Source organism: Phyllobates terribilis, unplaced genomic scaffold, assembly GCF_046119375.1.
Source record: "Phyllobates terribilis strain yellow unplaced genomic scaffold, ASM4611937v1 Scaffold_3__8_contigs__length_932513732, whole genome shotgun sequence".
Taxonomy (NCBI): Eukaryota; Metazoa; Chordata; class Amphibia; order Anura; family Dendrobatidae; genus Phyllobates; species Phyllobates terribilis.
This window is the reverse complement of record NW_027362763.1, coordinates 689,544,940-689,564,469: the sequence shown is the minus strand read 5'-3', so window position 1 is coordinate 689,564,469 and position 19,530 is coordinate 689,544,940. Positions and strand designations below refer to the sequence as shown.

Sequence of the window (19,530 nt, the reverse complement as noted above, 5' to 3'; positions counted from 1 at the left end):
TGGCCTTCAGCACTGCCCGTACCCCTGGTTCCCTTCTATGTTCCTGGAGCCTTTCTCCTGTTCCCCTCCTCCTCAGTCTGTCCTGGGCATCTCTCTGGGCCCTCCTCTTGAGCAGAGCTCCTACGGAGCTCCTGCTCCTCTCACTGTCCTCCTCTGACTGACTGGCTTAACTCCCAAGATGGCTTCCCTCTATATACTATCCCTAACAAGTGCTCCCCTGATTTACTTCCTCCACCCACACCCACTACATGGTTCCCTCTACTTTGGTTCCCCCCACTCCAGCCAGGGACAGGGCTCAGCAGGAAGCGCGACGCATCTTGCCCTTCCAGCTGGTCTGGAGTAGTGTAGTGTTGGATGCAGATGTTAGGGTCCCGGGCTGTACTCCTTTCTTACCTGAGAGTGAGATACCACACCTCTGGGTGAGATGTAGTACCTCTGTGGCGACCGAACACTCGGGCGCCACATTTCCTTTTCCGAAACCTCGTCTATTGGGGGGCATGCATAGACATATGATGGTTGACCGATTTCTCTGATATGTACAGGTTTGACCAACTTTAACCCCTTCATGACATATTTATGTCATATGTGGTTTCATTCAACGTCGGAAACTGCATCTTTCCTCGAACACGACAGCTGATTTAATCAGCTGTCATGTGCATTTATGAGCCACAGGTGGATAGGAGCTCTGTCTGTGGCTGTTAACCAGTTAAAACCCACTGTCAATCACTGACAGCTGGATTTAACACTCGCTGTCCGGAAGCGCCTCATAAATTCCGACCATCGGCGCCCCAGTTACTTGATGGCAGGGCCCCAATGGGTTGTCATGACAGCCAGGGGGCAGCAGAAGACCCCTGTGCCTGTCATTACAATACTCCTGTGAATGCTGGCTCGTAGCTGGCGTTCTTAGGAGATCGTAATTTCTGCTATACATAGCAGTGCTAAAGCACAGGTATGTATAGCACAGGTGATCAGATGATCGTAGCTTTAAATCTCTTAAGGTGACTATTAAATAAAGTAAAAAAAAAAGTTTTAAAAATGTGAAAAAAAAATCAAAAAAGTTTAAATCACCCCCCTTTTGCCCCCCTGAAAAAATACACATATTATGGTATTGTTGCATTCAGAAATGTCTGATCTATCAAAATGCAAAGATAATTAATCCGATTGGTAAACAGAGGACCGGCGTTAGCACGCCGGCAAGCGCCGGGGCCCTGAGCCAGAGGGGGGCCCACTAGCAGTTGGGGACTCTAGCGCGCTAAGGGGCCAGTGAGTCGGGGGGAGTCCCCCCATTATTCCCCAGTGCCCCCATTATTCTGTATGGAGCATTATATGGGGTCCATTATTCTGTATGGAGCATTAAATGGGGGCCACTATTCTGTATGGAGCAATATATGGGGCTCATTATACTGGCTGGTTTCTGAGATAGTGTAGAATTTACAATAGATATCGCTCATGTAATGTAAGAAGTAAGTGAAATCTTTGGCATTGTACTATACCTATATTTCTTATCTGCGCATCATGAATTGTGGTATGTGTTAAAGGAGCCCACTGAGACTCTTTCGCCCTGGTCCCACTGAGACTCTTTCGCCCGGGGCCCAATGACCCTGAAGCTGGACCTGCGTAAACGGCATAACGAGAGGAAAAAAAAATAAAAACGCAAGAATTACATTTTTTTCGGCCGCCGCAACATTACAATAAGATGCAATAACAGACGATCAAAACATTGTATCTACCAAAAATGGTGTCATTAAAAACGTCAGCTCAGGGTGCAAAAAATAAGCCCTCCCCCAGCCCCCGATCCCAAAAAATGAAAAGGTTACGGGTCTCAGAAATTGGAGACAAACGCAAAAACTTTTTCATACAAATTTCGGAATTTTTTTCACCACTTAAATAAAAAATAAATTATACATGTTTGGTATCGGAGTACTCGTACTGACCTGGGGAATCATATTACTGGGTCAGTTTTACCATATAGTGAACATGGTAAACAAAAAAAAAACAATTGTGGAATTGCACATTTTTTTGCAATTTCACCGCAGTGCCTTTCAAAAGTACAACTCATTCCACAAAAAAAGCCCTCACACGGCCATATTGAGGGAAATATAAAAAAGGTATGGCTCTCGGAAGAAGAGGAGGAAAAAACAAAAACTAAAAGAAAAGGAAAATGGCCATGGCGAAAAGGGATTAATCTGATGTTTATGGGGGCTTTTAGGATTAGGCCCTATTCAGACATTAAAAATGGTGCTAGATTTAGGTATCTAATTTACGACCATAAGACTGTCAAACCGCAGATCTAATTACAGAAACTAACAGGCTGTTAATTTGGGTGATTAGACTTGCAGTGCGGGTGAATCTTGCGGTAGCATTTCAGTAATCTGACTGAGATCTTAGACCAAAGCGTCCACTATATGCTAGCGATTTGGAACAAATTTCATACCTTGGAGTGGGACCTCACGAGCCTTGAATCTGCAAAACCCTTTCCTGGATGTCCTCACACCACACTAACCGCACATTTAGAGTCTCCCATTCCCATAATAGTTCCTCACCTCACCCTCTCTCTGTTGGTGTTCCCGAAGGCTCTGTCCTTGGACCCCTACTCTTCTCAAGCTATACCTTTGGCCTGGGACAACTCATATAGTCTCATAGCTTTCTGTACCAGCTATAGGCAGATGACTCTCAAACCAACTTTTTTGGCCTAGACGTCACCTCTTTCCTGTCCAAAATCCAAAAGTGTCTATCAGCCATATCCTCCTTCTTATCATACTTTCTAAAATTCAATGTGGACAAAACCAAACATCTTTTCTCCACATCACTTAACCCCCCCATCCTATCTATCACATTAAATGACATCACACTTTCCCTTGTACCGGAAGTCCGTTACCTTGGAGTTACCCTTGACTTTACCTTGTCCTTCAAACCATACATCAAAGCCCTCACCAACTCCTGCCTCCTCCAACTCAAAAATATTTCCGGAATTCATCCCTCATTCATCCTCAACCCCAAAACTACTATAATGTTAATTACATGCCCTCATCACCTCCTGCTTCAACTCTTTTGTGGCCTCCCATCTAACACTATTGCACCACTTCAGTCTGTCATTATCTCTGCTGCCCGATTAATTCACCTTTCCTGTCTGCTCATCCCTTCATCGACTTCTAATTCCCCTGAAAACTCAGTTTAAAATCTTGACATTGACATACAAGGCCATTCATAATCTGTCTCCCCATACATCTCCAAACTAATCTCTGTATAAGTTCCCATATTTAATCTTCGGTCTACGCAAGAACTACTTCTCTCTTCCACCCTTGTATGTTCCTCACTAGTGATGAGCGAGCATGCTCACTACTGCTCGGTGCTCGCCCGAGCATCTCACTGCTCGAGATGCTCGGCGCTCGCCGAGTATTTCCGGGGTTGCTCGTTGGGAGCTCGGGTCTCCTCCCTGCATGTTTGGCGCTCTTTAGGGCGCCAATCAACATGCAGAGATTGTCTGCCACACACACTAATGCCGCAGCCATGTTGGTTGTGGCATTACAGTGATTGGCTGGCCGCACAGTGTCATCAGTTCTAGATCAGACCTGGCGCCGCCATGCTCATCACAGTCACTCCGGAATCAGACAGTGTAGGGAGAGGTGCTGCTGACCTAGGGAGAGATTTGCTTGTTTCCAGTTAGTGTAGGTATACCAAAATATATTAGAGACATATATACATCTCAACTAACAGTCCTTCTGAGGACTAATCCAGCTGCAGAGATATCAGTGCTAGGCAGGCAGGGTATATAGCAGACTGCAGTGCACATAGCAAGAGGGTCCATTCCAGTTCTGTCTGCTGATGCTTTTACAGATATTTGTAGAAATAGCCCCAGGTATCAGGGGCCAGGAGTATTTTTTTTTTTATCTTAATCCTGATTATTTGCTTAAAAAGCAATCCAGAGAACACGTTTTTTGTGCGCCATTTGCTTGTTGGCACTGCAGAATACAGCTAGGTCCTTTCCATATTACAGCGCTAACAATCCAGCTATTTAAAACTGTGGTTTGTCCGTCACACGGATCACATATAATTGCGCTGAAAATTCTGCCATTTCTGGCCTCCATTGAAATTTTCTTGCAGTGTGTCAGCGAACTTATTAACACAAGGTCGGAGCTGTTAAAAATAGTTACCTACAGGCCAGCTATTTAAAACTGTGGTTTGTCCGTCACACGGATCACATATAAGTTCGCTCCAAACTCAGCCATTTTAGTGAGCGTGGAAGAGATTGTCCTCTATTTAAAATGGGCAAGGCACGTGGCAAGGGACGGGGAACTGGAGGTGATGGTGCATGCAGAGGCCAAGGCCGTGGGCAAGCTGAAATTGTGCCACAACAAACACCCACATCTTCTCGTTCGACCTTCCTGTCCCAAATAATAGGGGACCGCAGAACACCACTATTGAACACAAAGCAGTGTGAAAAGGTTATTGGTTGGATAGCAGATAATGCTTCCAGTCACTTAGCCACCACCACCACAACCCTGTCTTCCACACGGTCAAGTCTCAGTAGCCGTGAGTCTGGACCGCATATTCCTCACCCTAATCCTCCTTCCTCCCACCATGACGAGTGCCCAGAGACAACTGATCCCACACTTGGACACTCCGAAGAGCTGTTCACTTTTCCATTTATAGATTTGGGCCTCTCGCCTGGTCCACACTTGAAGCGGGGCAAGAGATCGCATGTAGCGATGCCCAAATATTTGAGCAGCCACGGTCATACGAAGGCGATGGTGGGAAAATGTCACAAAAGGTGGACGATGATGAGACACAATTGCCAGAAAGTCAGGAGGAGGACTGTTGAGGGAGGGCAGTAATGACCCTTCACGGTTGACCAAGTGAGTGTCAAATTATTTTACAAGATTGATTGCACAATCCAATAGAAAACCAGACGGAGGCAAAGCTCTGTATGGGGGGATTCAAGAATCTCTAACCCCGTTTATTTCTACTTAGCATTTTATATTGTTTTGAGTTTATTAATATCCAATCACCTACAGCCATACTACAAGTTTGAACCAATGTTAGTACAATTATTACGGAAATACACATATGGTCATATTATCGTTAGTTCGGTGCATGGTGGAAAGTTACACGGTCATACATCCCAGCTCAGACTAGCTAGATAACAGGAGCAGGGTGTCTCATAGAATATTCCTGAGAGAAAAGGTTAGTGTGGGAAAGTTGCATGTGAATCAAGAGGAAAGAATGTATGTTATGCAAAGAGTATAATAACATAATTTTGAAGCAAGCAGACAAAATGGAGTTGCCATAGCATGAATATCAATATGTCCTTTACATTTCCCCCCTAAAAATTATGTTATCATCAACAATAGAGGTGCTTTCCCAGGGTCATGGTTTGAGCCTGAGGGACATTGGTCTTCACTCAATTAGTGCCCTTGTTACCAATTGAGGCTGTCGCGGTATGTCCATCCCCCCTTGTCCGTTGATATAATCATAAAGCTCTGATATTCAGAGGGATGACTCTCATATCTACTTTACTATGGGGAATAAGATAAGTGGCTGGAGTTAGCCGGGCCAACCTACAAGTCCCCCCTACTCCGACTGGGAGCCATTTGTACGCATTATTCCCACAGACCCAATATGTGGCTGATGGCAGATCCCATAAAGCAGAGTGCTGTAATACTAATTTATGTACCAAATCGATAAAAACGGTGTTATTTGATAACCTACACCATGAAGGCATTTGTCCCAGGGGGCTACAATATCCAACATCCGGATTGCCACATGTTGGATCACTATGCTTATATTCAGAAAATTCATTGCAAGGGATGATACCAGATATTTTATAACATGTGTCATTAGTACCTTTTATAAACAGATTTGCATGTACCCATGAGTGATTATGAATGTATCTTTCCAACAATGATGGTTTAAAAGCATCTGCCGTACTAGAGGTAATATTAAAACTGATTTGTACACCTTCAGTTGGTATGCAGCCTAAATTAGTCAAGGAAGACTTGTTTCTGGGCACCCACTTGTTTCCGTTAAGGGCAAGAAATTGTAGGTGTTTACTAGTGGCAGTAAGATTTCCTTGCCACCAGGGGAGATCCACCCAACTACTGGTATACCTACAGTGGTGTTCTATAATCTACTAAACTTAGTAGCGTTATTAGCAAGGGCGTCGCTACATTTGGGCCAGTTTACTAATTCTTCCAAAGTGACTGGGACCGCCAGAAAAGGCATACTAGCGGCTGAAACTGGTGAGTGAGTACATATCCAACAGTCACTGATCTAGTTGTTCTCTAATTGACTCAATTCTTGTACCAAAATCTGGTGGTGAGTAATGAACTTAATCTTTAAAAGGGTCACTATTCTGTTGCAGGCTATTCCAGGTATTGACTAATCTAACCATACATATTATCATAAAACATCTCAGGATGGTTGACGTTTGCAGTGTGAAGCATGGATCCATGTTGACTTCCCTTCAAGTTTTACTGCTGTTGGGGTTGTAAGAAGCACTTAGTATGGTCCGTCATACAATGGTTCTAGTCCGTGTTTCCGAACATGCTTCTTCACATACACAATCTCTGGGTTTGAAGGTATGACAACCTTCTGCATCAGCTGGATCTGGAATAGAAGATGATACTAACGCATGGGTGTTAGTTAAGGCTTTGGCAAGCTGAATCACATATTGCACAACATGATCTGTTTCTTCTGATAATTGTTGTGGAGTAAATCGAGCTATAGCTGGTTGCGACCCAAATAGTATCTCATAGGGTGACAGTTTGTTTCCCTATGGGGGTGGTGCGTATGTGATATAGTGCAATGGGAAGGAGCTCATGCCAATGGGCCGTAGTCTCCTGCATCATTTTGGTCAATTGCCTTTTCAGTGTGCCATTCAATCTCTCCACCTTGCCACTTGACTGTGGATGGTAAGGCGTATGTAACGCCACTGTTGATCCGATCATGGTATTTCTGGATATACACATGAGGAAAAGGCTGGTCCTTGATCACTTTCAATGAATTCTGGGACTCCATACTGGCAAACAACTTCAGAGACCAGCTTCTTGGCGGTAGTCTTGGCAGTCATGTTTGGAACGGCGAATGCTTCTGGCCAGCTGGAAAACATATCCACTACCACTAAGCAGTATTCATATCATCCTGCTTTAGGGAGAGTGAGATGAACAACTTGCAATCGTTGGAACGGATACTCTGGTTTAGCAAGGTGTTTTGTCGGTACATTCTGTAATCTGCCTGGGTTGCAGGTTTGGCATATTGTGCAACCTTTGTTCTGTGCGCTCAACATGGTGGAAATTCCTGGGGCCCAATAAAGTTTCTGTACCAGTAGCAAAGCTTGATTCTTCCCTCAATGCACCGGTCCATGGGCCCAGGCTGCAAAGGCAGGATGTAGGAGTCGAGGCAAACAATACAGTTGTTCCTTTTTTCATAGCCCATCAATTTAGCACCCGCCTCTTTCCATGACTGGCGTTCTTCTTTAGAGACTTTTTGCTGTGGTCTCTGTAATGCTTCAGCCATCTTCCAGGAGCTGGTTAACAACATCTTCCGTGATCTCCTGTATTCTTGCGTGGTGGTGTACCTGGACGATATGTTGGTCTTCTCTCCGGGTCTGCCCACACACCGGAGAGATGTTTGTCAGGTTCTGCAAAGACTCCGGTAGAATCGCCTATACGCAAAATTTGAGAAATGCCTCTTCAAGCAGTCCTCCCTTCCTTTCCTGGGCTATATTATCTCTGAGACTGGTCTGCGGATGGATCCCGAGAGGGTCTCTGCCGTCTTGAAGTGGCCCCGACCGGAGGGGTTGAAGGCGATTCCTGGGCTTCGCAAATTATTACCGCCTCCTCACCCATAATTTCTCCTCCCGAACTGCTCCCATCTCCGCGCTCACCCGTAAGGAAGCAAATCCCAGGGAATGGACTTCTGAAGCGGAGGAGGCCTTCGTCTCCCTAAAACAAGATTTCTCCTCCGCTCCTGTGCTGCACCATCCGGATTGCAACAAGCAGTTCTTCCTGGAGGTTGATGCATCCTCCTCCGGAGACGGAGCTGTGCTCACCCAGAAATCTCCGTCCGGGAGAATGGTAACCTGCGGCTTCTTCTCCAAGCTCTTCTCCTCGTCGGAGCGCAACTACTCCATTGGGGATCGTGAGCTGCTAGCCATCAAATTGGCACTGGAGGAGTGTCGTTACTTGCTGGAGGGGGCTCTGCACCCGGTGGTCATCTACACTGACCACAAAAATCTTGCCTATCTGCAGAATGCCCAAAGACTTAATCCGCATCAGGCCAGGTGGTCTCTATTCTTTGCCCGATTCTGCTTCACCCTACATTACCGTCCAGCGGACAAGAACATTAAAGCTGACGCTTTATCCCGCTCGTTCCTGTCCACCGACCAAGAGGAGGAGCCTCTATATCATCGACCCCTCCAAAGTGATGACTGTGGCTCTGTTTGACCTGTCTTCTTCCACCCGGTAAGACCTTTGTGGCGGTTCCAGATCGTAAGAAGGTTCTACTCTGGGGCCATTCATCCAAACTAGCCGGTCATGCTGGTCAGAGGAAGACCTTTCTGCTCATCGCCCGACATTGCTGGTGGCCTTCCCTGCGCAAGGATGTTGCGGACTTCGTCGAGGCTTGTTTCTCCTGTGACCGTAACAAGGTCCCCCGGCACCTTCCATCCGACCATCTCCTTCCTCTTCCTGTGCCTGCCGCTCCATGGCAACACATTGCCACATTGCTTCATTACGGATCTCCCTGTTTCTGCCTGTTGTACAGTCATTTGCGTGGTCGCTGACCGCTTTTCTAAAATGGCCCACTTCATCCCTCTGCCTGGTCTTCTGTCTGGATCTGTGCTGGCTAAGGACTTCATCCATCACATCTTTCGTCTTCACGGCCTACCCCTCCACATTGTGTCTAATCACGGGGTTCAGTTCACTTTGCGCTTCTGGATGTCTCCTTGGATTTTTCCTCTGCTTATCACCCTCAATCTAATGGTCAAGTGGAACGTATCAACCAAGTCCTTACCAGCTTGCTCTACCACTTCGTCAATGGTCGCCATAACGATTGGGTTGAGCTCCTGCCCTGGGCCGAGTTCTCCTAGAACAACCATGAGAGCAAATCTTCTAAATCCCTGTTCTTTGTGGTCTACGGTCAACACCCCCGGATTCCGTTTTCCCGTCTCCTATTCAGTGGACAATCCTGCCGCGGAGTCTGTCAGCGAATTTTAGGCTATTTGGGAAGACAACATATCTGCACTTCTTCAGTCTTCCGAGCGGATGAAGAGACATGCTGATAAGAGACGTCTGGATCCACCTCAATTCCGTCTGGGAGACAAGGTCTGGCTTTCCTCCAAATATGTTCGTCTCAAGATACCTTCCTATAAGTTGGGCCCGTGGTTCATCGGTCCGTTCGAGGTTCTGAACCAAATCAATCCCGCGGCCTACAAGCTGAAACTCCCGGCCACCTTACGAATTCCCAACTTTCATGTATCCCTCCTCAAACCTGTTGTCCTTAATTCCTTCTCTGACGATCCAGGTATCTCTCCAGCTCCAGTCTCCACTGAGGATGTCTGAGGTAGAAAACATTTTGGCCACCAAGAGGGTAACAGGAAAGACTTTCTTTCTTGTGGATTGGAAGGGGTTTGGCCCAGAGGAAAGGTCTTGGGAACCCAGAGAGAACATTCATGTCCCTCATCATCTTAAAAAATTTCTTTTGGGCGTAAAGAAGAGGGGGCGTAAGGGGGGGGGGTACTGTAGCATCGGCGTCTCTGCCTCCTGCCAGGCAGAGACGCCGTTCCCCTCACCGCCGCGGCCCTGGTCCGGCGTCTTCCGGCTCCCGACCTGCTGCTGCGGCGCGCCCTGCGTGCAGCTTCCCTGTGCTTAGGGCGCGCGCTCCCTCCCTCTTAAAGGGGCCGCGCGCGTCATCCTAAAAAGTCCCCGGTCAATGGCCGGAGGACTTCCCCTATTTAAAGCACCTCCTCCAATATGGAGATGCCTGTGCAATGGTTGTTGTTCCGTGTGCTTATACTTGCTTCAGCCCTCAGGTCCCGCTGCCTGTCAGTCCTGCCCGCCAGTCTGCCTGTCAGTCCTGCTTACCTGGAAGCACTTGCCAGTTACCTGCCAGCCTGCTTACCTGGAAGCACCTGCTAGTTACCTGTTGTGCCCGCCAGACTGCCTACCTGGAGCACCTGTCTGTTACCTGTTGTGCCCACTAGCTTGCCTACCCGGAGCACCCGTCTGGCTATCTGCCGAATCAGCCTTACCTACCCGGACCACCCGTCAGCCTTCCAGCCGTGCTCATCCGCTGTATCGGTCAGTTCCTGCCATCAGACCCGTGGAAGTCACCTGCTCTCACACAAGGTCGGTCCCAGAGTGGCACCTGGTCCCCCTGCTCGGTCCCTCCCTGGTTCCCGGAGTCAATTGAGCCGCCGAGCGACCTTGGTCAGGCCGAGTAGGTACTTAGTCACGCCCCTCTGGTCCCTCCTTGCACCTAAGCACAGAGGTTCCACCACCCGGCCTCGTAACAGCCTCCAAGATGGTCGTCCGGATATAGTGAGCAAGTGTAGCCTTGGACACCGGAAGGCCTCTTCGAGAGCCCTCAGGATCACAAAGAATCCGTCCCCCAGAAGGGGTAAATGCGAGTTGCCCTGACTGGGTCCAACCTGTTCAGAGATGGCGCCGGATGGTGAACCGGAGATGGGCAGAAAGAGGGGAGAACGATGTCCTCATTGACGTCAAAGACGGAGACTAACTTGGGAGAAAAGGAAGGAACAGGTCACATTACCATGGTGCAGAATAAGAAGAGTGAGTGACATGAAAGAGCTGCCAGCCCTGAAACCCGCCTAATGGAAGTGATGGCCACGAGAAAAATACCTTCCAAGAAAGAAGAGGCAGAGAGACCTCTCTGAGCAGCTGAAAGGGGGACTCCTGAGAACCTCCAGAACCAGGTTGAGGTCCCAGGGATCTACCGGGGGACCTCATGAGGGGCTGCATGAGCCACTCCTTGAAGAAAGGTTCTGACATGAAGACCTGAAGCTAAATTCCTTTGGAAAAGAATAGCCATTGAAGACACTTGGCCCTTGAGCAAGCTGAGACCTACACCTGCGTCAAGCCCTGATTGAATAAAAGCCAGGACAGAAGGAAGAGAGAAAATCATAGGTGGGGTGTGATTAGACTGACATCAACGGAAGAAGGCTTTCCAAGACCAATAGTAGACTCGAGACGATGATGGCTTCCGAGCCTGAATCATCATCTGAATTACTCATTCTGAGAACCCAGATGCTCTAAGAACCGCGGCCTCAACAGCCACACCATCAAATCGAGCAACCAAGAATTCAGGTGGAAGATGGGACCCTGAGAAAGCAGACTTGGTTTGTCTGCGAGTAAATTGACAACCTCTGCATACCAGGCCCTCCTGGGCCAATCTGGTGCTATTAGGATGACCTGCACCCCTTCCGCCTTGACTATCTTCAACAGCCTGGGAAGGAAAAGGAAGAGGCGGGAGCAGATAAGGAAGAGCAAACTGTGACCAGGGTATCGCTATGTCATCGAAGCCAGCAGCGAGGTTCGTGGGACCTGGAGATGAACTGCAGGACCATTCTGTTCATCCTGGAGTCCATGAGATCCACATCCGAAGTGCCCCACCATAGACAAATCTGATGGAAGACATCCTGATGCAGAGACCATTCTCCTGCAGCGAGACCCTCGCAACTGAGAAAGTCAGCGACCTAATTGTCTACGCCGGGAATGTGCACTGCTGAAACTGCCGGAACCATGTTCTCTGCCCAGGGAAGGATTTTGGAGACTTCGGTCATGGCTAAAAGACTCAGATTTCCTCCCTGGTGGTTGACATATGCCACTGCCGTAGCATTGTCTGTCTGGACTCGAACTGGAAGGCACCTGAGAAGATGCTACCTGTGGAGAAGGGACAGAAGAATGGCTCTGATCTCGAGAATGTTGATTGGCAACGAAGTCTCTTCCAGCGACCAATGGCCCTGGACCGAGAGGTTGTGGAAGACAGCTCCCCAGCTGAGGAGACTGCCTTCTGTTATAACCACCTGCCAGTGGATAGAGAGGAAGGACCGACCCTCATGAATGAGGGAGGACGACAGCCACCTGACTCGGGATGAGATCTGGACAGGAAGATCAAGGGAGAGAACAGACCTGTTCCATTGGAATAGGATGGTCTGCTGAAGTGGCCTGGTGCGAAACTGGGTAAAGGGTTTCGCCTCTACAGTCACTACCATCCTGCCCAGAACCGCCATGGCTGAGCGAAGGGATGGAGATCGGGGGCCTGAAGAGTGTGAACCCCCTGTTGGAGAGCTGCTCTCTTCTCTTTGGAAATAAAGACCCTAGCCTGAAGGGTGTTGAAAAGCATGCCCAGGAAAATCAAATGCTGGGTCAGAACTAGACAAGATTTTGACCTGTTGACAATCCAGCTGAGCCAAGACAGGGTGTCGAGAGTGATGGACAGGCTTTCCTGGGCTAGGAAGGAGGACGTAACTTTTACAAGGAGGTCGTCCAGGTAAGATATGACCACTAGACCCCTGGTCCGTAAGATGGCCCTCACCGCTGCCATTATCTTTGTAAAGACCCTGGGTGCAGTTGCCAGACCGAATGGAAGAGCGACGAACTGAAAGTGGTCCTGCCGTTCCGCCAACCGAAGGAATCTCTGATGACCCGGAAAAATCGGGACATGGAGATAGGTGTATTGGATATCCACCGAACACAGGAACTCTTGTGATTCCATTGAAGCTATTACTGAACGAAGGGATTCCATCCTGAAATGACGTAGACTGACTCTCTTGTTCAGCAACTTGAGATCCAGGATGGGTTGAACGGACATGTCCTTCTTTGGAACTACAAAAAGGTTTGAACAAAAACCTGTTAAATGTTCCTGAGGTGGGACAGTAACGATGACACCTCTTTGAAGGAAAGAGGCAATAGTTGTGAAAAAACCCGGAACCAGGGAGGGGAGATCTGGTCTGCTAAATTAGCTGACTCGTCAGACGCGGTTCCCGCAAGGATGCCTGGAAGGAGTTGCTTAGCCCATGCAGATACAGACTTTGACACCCATGTAGTGGCAAAGGCAGGGCATAGGGTGGAACCTGCCGCTTCAAAGGTTGACTTGGCAAAGGACTCAATGAGTCTGTCATTGGGGTCCTTGAGAGATGCCCCGTCTGTAAGGGAATGGACCATGTTGGTGGATAGTCTGGAGACTGGAGAGTCCACAACCGGAGGAACAGTCCAATTTTCAGTGAGATCTGAAACGAAGGGGTACAGTATACTGAGCCGCTTCCCTCTCTGGAAGCGTCTGGTCGAGTTTTCCCGCTCTCTGGTGAGGACCCCCTCAAATTTCTTATGGGGAGCAAAAACTCTAGAAGTTAGTCTTGTCCATCTAAAGGACACGGCCAATTCTGTGGGCTCCATAGGGGTATCCTTGATATTAAGAGCCTTGTTGACCACCACAATAAGACTCTCGACCATGTCTCTCATGATAGAGGCCTGGTCAGTGTCCAGCTCCGAATCTGCTTCGGAATTCAAATCCGAATCCGGTTTCGCTGGCGTGTCTGGGGATGTCGACTGGGAAGAAGCCGTCCGCCAAGAGGGGCCAGGAAGCGAGAGGGGCATCTGGAGCGGCTCTCCTGCCTGGCCCTCTTATGGCCATTGCTGCAAGCCATGGAAGGAGGTAAGGATGTGTCATGTGATCCGACGGCAGCTGCAGGGGGAGGGATAGGCAACGTATACAGCACTGATATCGGGATCTGAGACACCTTGGTAAGATCCACAACAGATTGAGACAGAAGTTGCCCACGCTGGAATAAGGGGACCACTCTCTCTGGAAGCGATGGAGGACTCCTGGGTAGTAAGGATGGAGGGATTGCTGCAATCCTGACTGAGAGAAGAAAACTGACCTGAAGGGAGTCTGCACTTACAAGAAGAGCAAACGAAGTGCTCGACAAGAGTAGTAGGAGCCGGAAGGGTGAGAGCGTTCTCTTTTAGACTTAGACGTGACAGAAAACAGGCAGACTCACTAATTAATGCTAGAGGTTAGGGGACAGAAAAGAAGATTTGCTAAAGAGAGTGTCAGTCTGCAGAGCAGAGCTTACCCACAAGAGAGTTGAGGTGCTGAAATCTGATCCCAGGAGTGCGCGGTGAAGAGGGCTCAGGAAGCTGGATGGAGAGGCTACTTATATAACGGTGTCCGGATGAAAAATGGCGGCCGCAATGAGGCAGAAGCGGGCCTCATGTGAGGAGAGGGCGCGCAGTCCCCACGTCACTAGAGGAGGAAATGGGTCGAGTACTTGCCGGGCGCTAGAAAAGCCCACGCGATAAGGAAGGCGGGAAGGGGCGGAGCTAGCCTTTGTGGCTAGGCCGCACAGAAGCTGGGGCCTAAAGTAGTAAGTGAGGCCGGCAAAGGCAGGGTGGGGGGAGCAGCGCAGAGGCCTAAAGAGATGCAGGAAGGGCCTTGTGCCCCGACAATCATACACACACACTTCTGGGCCCCCAGCTATAATACGGATACTTATGATTCATCCGAGGATCGCTGTGTGTCACATCACTTCTTGTAGACCTTCTTGTCATCTCCTCCAGAATCCTGGAGTCCTTATTAAAGATGCATCCTGCACAGAGAAAAGGAGAGAGGGGGGAACCTGTGGGAAAAAAGGTACCTCTCCTTCCTTGAATTTGTCTCTGAAGAACAGACGTCTAAACCTCACCGGATTGCGGGACGTCTGTACCTCCTGAAACCGTCTGGCTCTGGTAGGTGAGCGGGCAGGAGTGGGGGGCCAGGATCATCCTTCGGATCAGCTGAACACATCTTGTGTGTTAGCTGCTAGGGTCCTGGCGAATAGACAGATGGAGATACTGGGGGTAAGTCAACGCCGTACTCTCCGTGAGAACAGTGTGACTGTTCAATCGGAGAGAAGAGAAGAACCTTCTGAAAAAGAAAGGAGAAATCGTTACTGAAAAACACGGTAGATCTGGGTCTAGCAAAAGAGCCGTATCCACCTCCTACTGACACTAAGCTAAACTGATTAACTTAGTGCCAATTGGTGGGGAGTACATTGGTGGGGAAGAGATAATTTCTTTGTGCATATGGTCAGCCTCCTAGTGGCAGCAGCATACACCCATGGTTACCTGTGTCCCCCAATGAAGCGAAAGAGAAATACCTGTAGACAGGGGCAGTAGTCTCACAGAGTTACAGAAATCGTTTGTCTGCAGTGTTCACTTCAAAGGCGGTGCAACCAAACATTAAGGTAAGGGAACCATCATTTTTCTCCAGGCCAGGCTCATTAGGTTTTTTGTTTTTGCAAAAAAACAAAGTCTGATTGTCATTAGTTGATATTTAGTAATTATAAATTGAAAATTACATTTGTTAGCATCAAGTTATTTCCGTGACAATTGTGGCGTTTTCTAACTTTAACAGAAGGTACCAACAATTTTGTCCATGTCTGTATATCACCTGCAGTTCTGGATATGCAGTTGGCCACTGGGCGCAAAAAGCAAAAATTTGCATCTCCTGCGCCCCCCATTCCCTGAACAACACTTGACTTGTGGACCTGAAATGGATTCGGCCGTCTGTTACAAGACGACTTGGTGTTTTCTATACAAGAATAGAGTTAATCCCTAGTTTTTGTTTTCATGTGTGCACTAACACATGGCCGAGCAGCCGAGTATCTGCAATATATTAAGGACAAAAAGAAAACTTCACGTCCGGCACGTCGTCTCCTGTATGTTACCAATGTGTATCGTATTCTAGAAAAGCATTCCTCTGTTATGGTTACTTAGAAGGGAAGACTTCTGCTTCAATGTCGGCTACAGATGGGTCCCGGATGCCCCCAGCTGATTCACAAAGGTTAGCAAGTTCAACATGTCCTGATATTAATTTGCAGCATCAACTCTTGCTTACAGGGATTGCCTGGTCATGGCAAAAACGGTCCACGTGCAATTTAGGAGGGTTCCCTTTTCCTTTACGGGTAAATATTTTCAGGCTTGCCACGTATAGCATCCAAGGGAAAAGGGACCAGGAAATCATGGAAGCAGGAACATTCAAAGAGGACCAGAGGAAAAACCATAGTGGGCACAGGGGTCTCAACTTCACCTGGAGGGACCCAAATGATTCCTTTTAGCCCATATGAGAAAACCAATATTAGTCACCCCTTAAGGGCCGGGCTATTTTTCCAGTTTTGCGTTTTCGTTTTTTTCCTCTTCCATTTCCTAGAGCCATAACTTTTATAATTTTTCCCTTGAAATAGTCGTACGCGGGCTTGTTATTTTTGGTGGACAAATTGTACTTTTGAATAACACCGTTCATTTTATCATGTGACGTACTGGAAAGCAGGGAAAAAAAATTCCAAGAGCGGTGAAATTGTGAAAGAAAGCACTATTCACAATTGTTTTTTGTGCTTTTTTTATTTACAGTGGCAAAAATTACTCCGCAATATGATTCTCCAGGTCAGTACGAATACGGTGATAACAAACGTTAGGATTTTTTTTTATTTTAATGGTGAAAACAATATTCAAAAATTTGTAAAAAATTTGTTTTTGGAGACCTGTAACATTTAAAATTTTTTGTCAATGGGGCTGTGTGAGGGCTTATTTTTTGCGCCCTGAGCCGTCGTTTTTGTTGATACCATTTTGGGGTAGAAAATGTTTTCATCTTCCATTTTTTTTGCAATGTTACAGCAGAAAATGGATTTGAACTTTTATATTTTTTTTATATTTTAAAGACATATTTTTCACTTTATACTGTATTGCTTAGTCCTTTTAGGGGACTTGAACCTGCGATCATATGATCACTTGTATTATACACAGCAGTGCTACAGTAGATTATGTGTGCAGAAAAAGTCAGTCTCCTACAAATGCCAGCTACAGGTTGGCTTTCTCAGTAGTATCGTCATGACAGGAACGGGGGTCTTCAGAAGATCCCTGGGCATCATGCCAACTTATCAGTGCCCAGTGATTGCATCACATTTATGACCCCCCTGCTCGCGCACTGTAAATGCCACTGTCAGATTGACATCAGCATTTAACAGGTAAAGAGCCAAGCTCCACCCACATTTAGCAGGTTAACAGCTCCACTTCCCGCAGGGCTGTAAAAAAAAGTAGATGATGGCTGAATATCAAAACCATCATCTGCCAGGAAAGATGCAAACAATTCAAATATCAGTAAGGGTTAAAGAGCTGACAGTTGGGATCAACTGTCGGAATTTGGAATTTTGAGCTGACAGTTGGGAGCAACGGTCAGAATTTTGAATTTGAAATGTTACCCAGCGGACAATGTCAGGTGACCACAGACTGTTACTGTATTTATCATAGAGATGGACTGTGTGGTCTACAGCACAGGAAGAGCTACAGAGGATTGACCACTGAGGAGAGGGAGACACGAGAACATGTAGTGGGTAGGACATGGGTGAGTGTTACTTTACTATTACATTGCTTTGACCAACGGTGGATATTCTCCACTAGAAGATGTACAGCATGAAAGGTCGGTGATCGTCTGCAGCAGTCATGAGGATATCAGGTAAGCGATTGCTGCAGGGAAGTATACGGAGACTAGCGAGGAGAAAAAGATCAGTAACAGTGGAGTATCAGGCGAGTACATTTACTTTGTCATTTTATGCAATATAGACCCTTTGAGCAAATATTTTGCCATATGTACAAGCATCACTGCTGCAGGATGGAGGTAGAGACTGTGGGGGAATTAAAGGGAATCTGTCATCAGGTTTTTGCTATGTAATCTGAAAGTAGCATCATGTAGGAGTTGAGAACCTGATTCCAGTGATGTGTTACTTACTAGGCGGTGTTTGGCGTTTGAAGAACATCAGTCTTATCAGCAGGAGATTATCACAACAGGACTAGATGTCTCCTGCCTCTTAGTCAACTGCTGTGTGTAACCTCGCCCCCACCACTGGTTATACAGTGTACACAAAAAGCTGCCAATCAAGTGTGGGCGGGGTAATACTGGGCTCAGCATTCCGAGCTCTGCTGGTTCTGCAGTAGAGAAAACCGTTATTGTATCAAAATGACAGCAAGCAGCCCAGTAAGTGACAACACTGGAATCAGGGTTTCAATCCCTACATCATGCTGCTCTCAGATTACATAGCGAAAACCTGCTGACCGATTCCCTTTAAATAGGTGGGTATATGTTCGTTCTTCATTTGATACCACTTTTTCCTTGTGGGCAATTTTCTTAAAGGGAAAGTGTCATCAGAAAAAAAGCTTTTGCTTAAATAAGGTTTTACGTGAAAAAGTATTTTTTTTTTTAATTTTCCATATCACTGTCAATTTAAAATAAAATATGAAAGAAAGATGGAATTTTTCACACTACTTACTAAGCCATATGCTACAGTTATACTTCTGCCTCTGTACAGAAGACTTTTCAGAAGTCTTATCACAGACAGGAACCAGAATCCTTAATAGATGTCACAGCTCACCTCCTCCCCCTCCTGTATAATGACTGATAACACCTCTATATACAGTAGATAATACAGGATCCACCATTCACAATAGGTGATGTCACAGCTCACCTCCTCCTCCTCCTGTACAATGACTGATAACAGCTCTATATACAGTAGATAACACAGGATCCACCATTCACAATAGGTGATGTCACAGCTCACCTCCTCCTCCTGTACAATGACTGGTTAAACATTCCATTTAAAAAAAACACCCCTACTGCAGAGTCATACAGCTTTCCACGGATCCTGAATGGCAGTTTTGATATTTTACTTTAATATTAGCATGGCCAAAGCTGTAGGATTATTTCTAGAAAGACATGACAGACAGGAAGCGAGGGGTGCCAGACCAACCCAGTTAGACCTCCTACTGTTATTTTGTGTGTAAGGTCGGGGGCAAATCCAAACTGTACTATTTTTGATAGGTGTGATGTATACAATTTGAAGCAAATACTCAGCTGTGAGAAATGTGAAATCAGCCTCTGAATAGAACACAGAAGGTTTCAATTTACAGTCAGCAGTGATCTTGGCGAGGAAATGAAAGAAAACATGTTTTAGAAAATTGCAAAACTTATTATTTAACAAACATTAAAGTGCTAAAGTGCCTGTGTCAACTGGTAACAACCCAGAATAAATGCCGGCACCTCTTCAACTTGATGGAAATATAAAATGAACCCTACAAACAGGTTCCAAACAAGATCCCTCATACAAGTGAAAAGGCTTCATGCGGAGGTAGCGGCCGGTGGCCATTGGCGGAGGTAGCAGCCATGGATTCTGTAAATTCTCATCCCATAGCCTCCTCCATTACATCCTCTTCATTGGATGATGAAGGCAAGTTTTCACAGTTATGCTTATGAATAAACGTCTTCATACGATTGAAGGCCGTCTTCTTATTTTTCCTGCCACATCTGTAGATCCAGATGAAATAGTTGCAAGCTAGAAGGGAGAGAAGAGGAATCATTTCAGATCGTCAGGATTGTACACAGATGTAGTAGAGCCGGAGTCCTAGCCGACATCGCAGTCTTTCAATTCCCCCTAATATCCTTCTTCCACCATGGACAATTTTCACTTTTGAGCTTTTGGAG

General features: G+C 46.9%; 1 protein-coding gene across 2 annotated transcripts in view; it reads right to left on the bottom strand.

Moving 5' to 3' along the window:
• Window positions 1–4,928: 4,928 nt before the first annotated feature.
• The window catches only part of TAF1A (TATA-box binding protein associated factor, RNA polymerase I subunit A), a 42,870-nt gene continuing 28,268 nt past the window's right edge, over window positions 4,929–19,530 (bottom strand). For both annotated transcript variants that reach the window (XM_073671900.1, XM_073671898.1), the window contains exon 11: window positions 4,929–19,381. In XM_073671900.1, coding sequence (XP_073528001.1) covers window positions 19,230–19,381 — 152 coding nt within the window. In that variant the 3' untranslated portion in view covers window positions 4,929–19,229. The remainder of the gene's footprint in view (window positions 19,382–19,530) is intronic.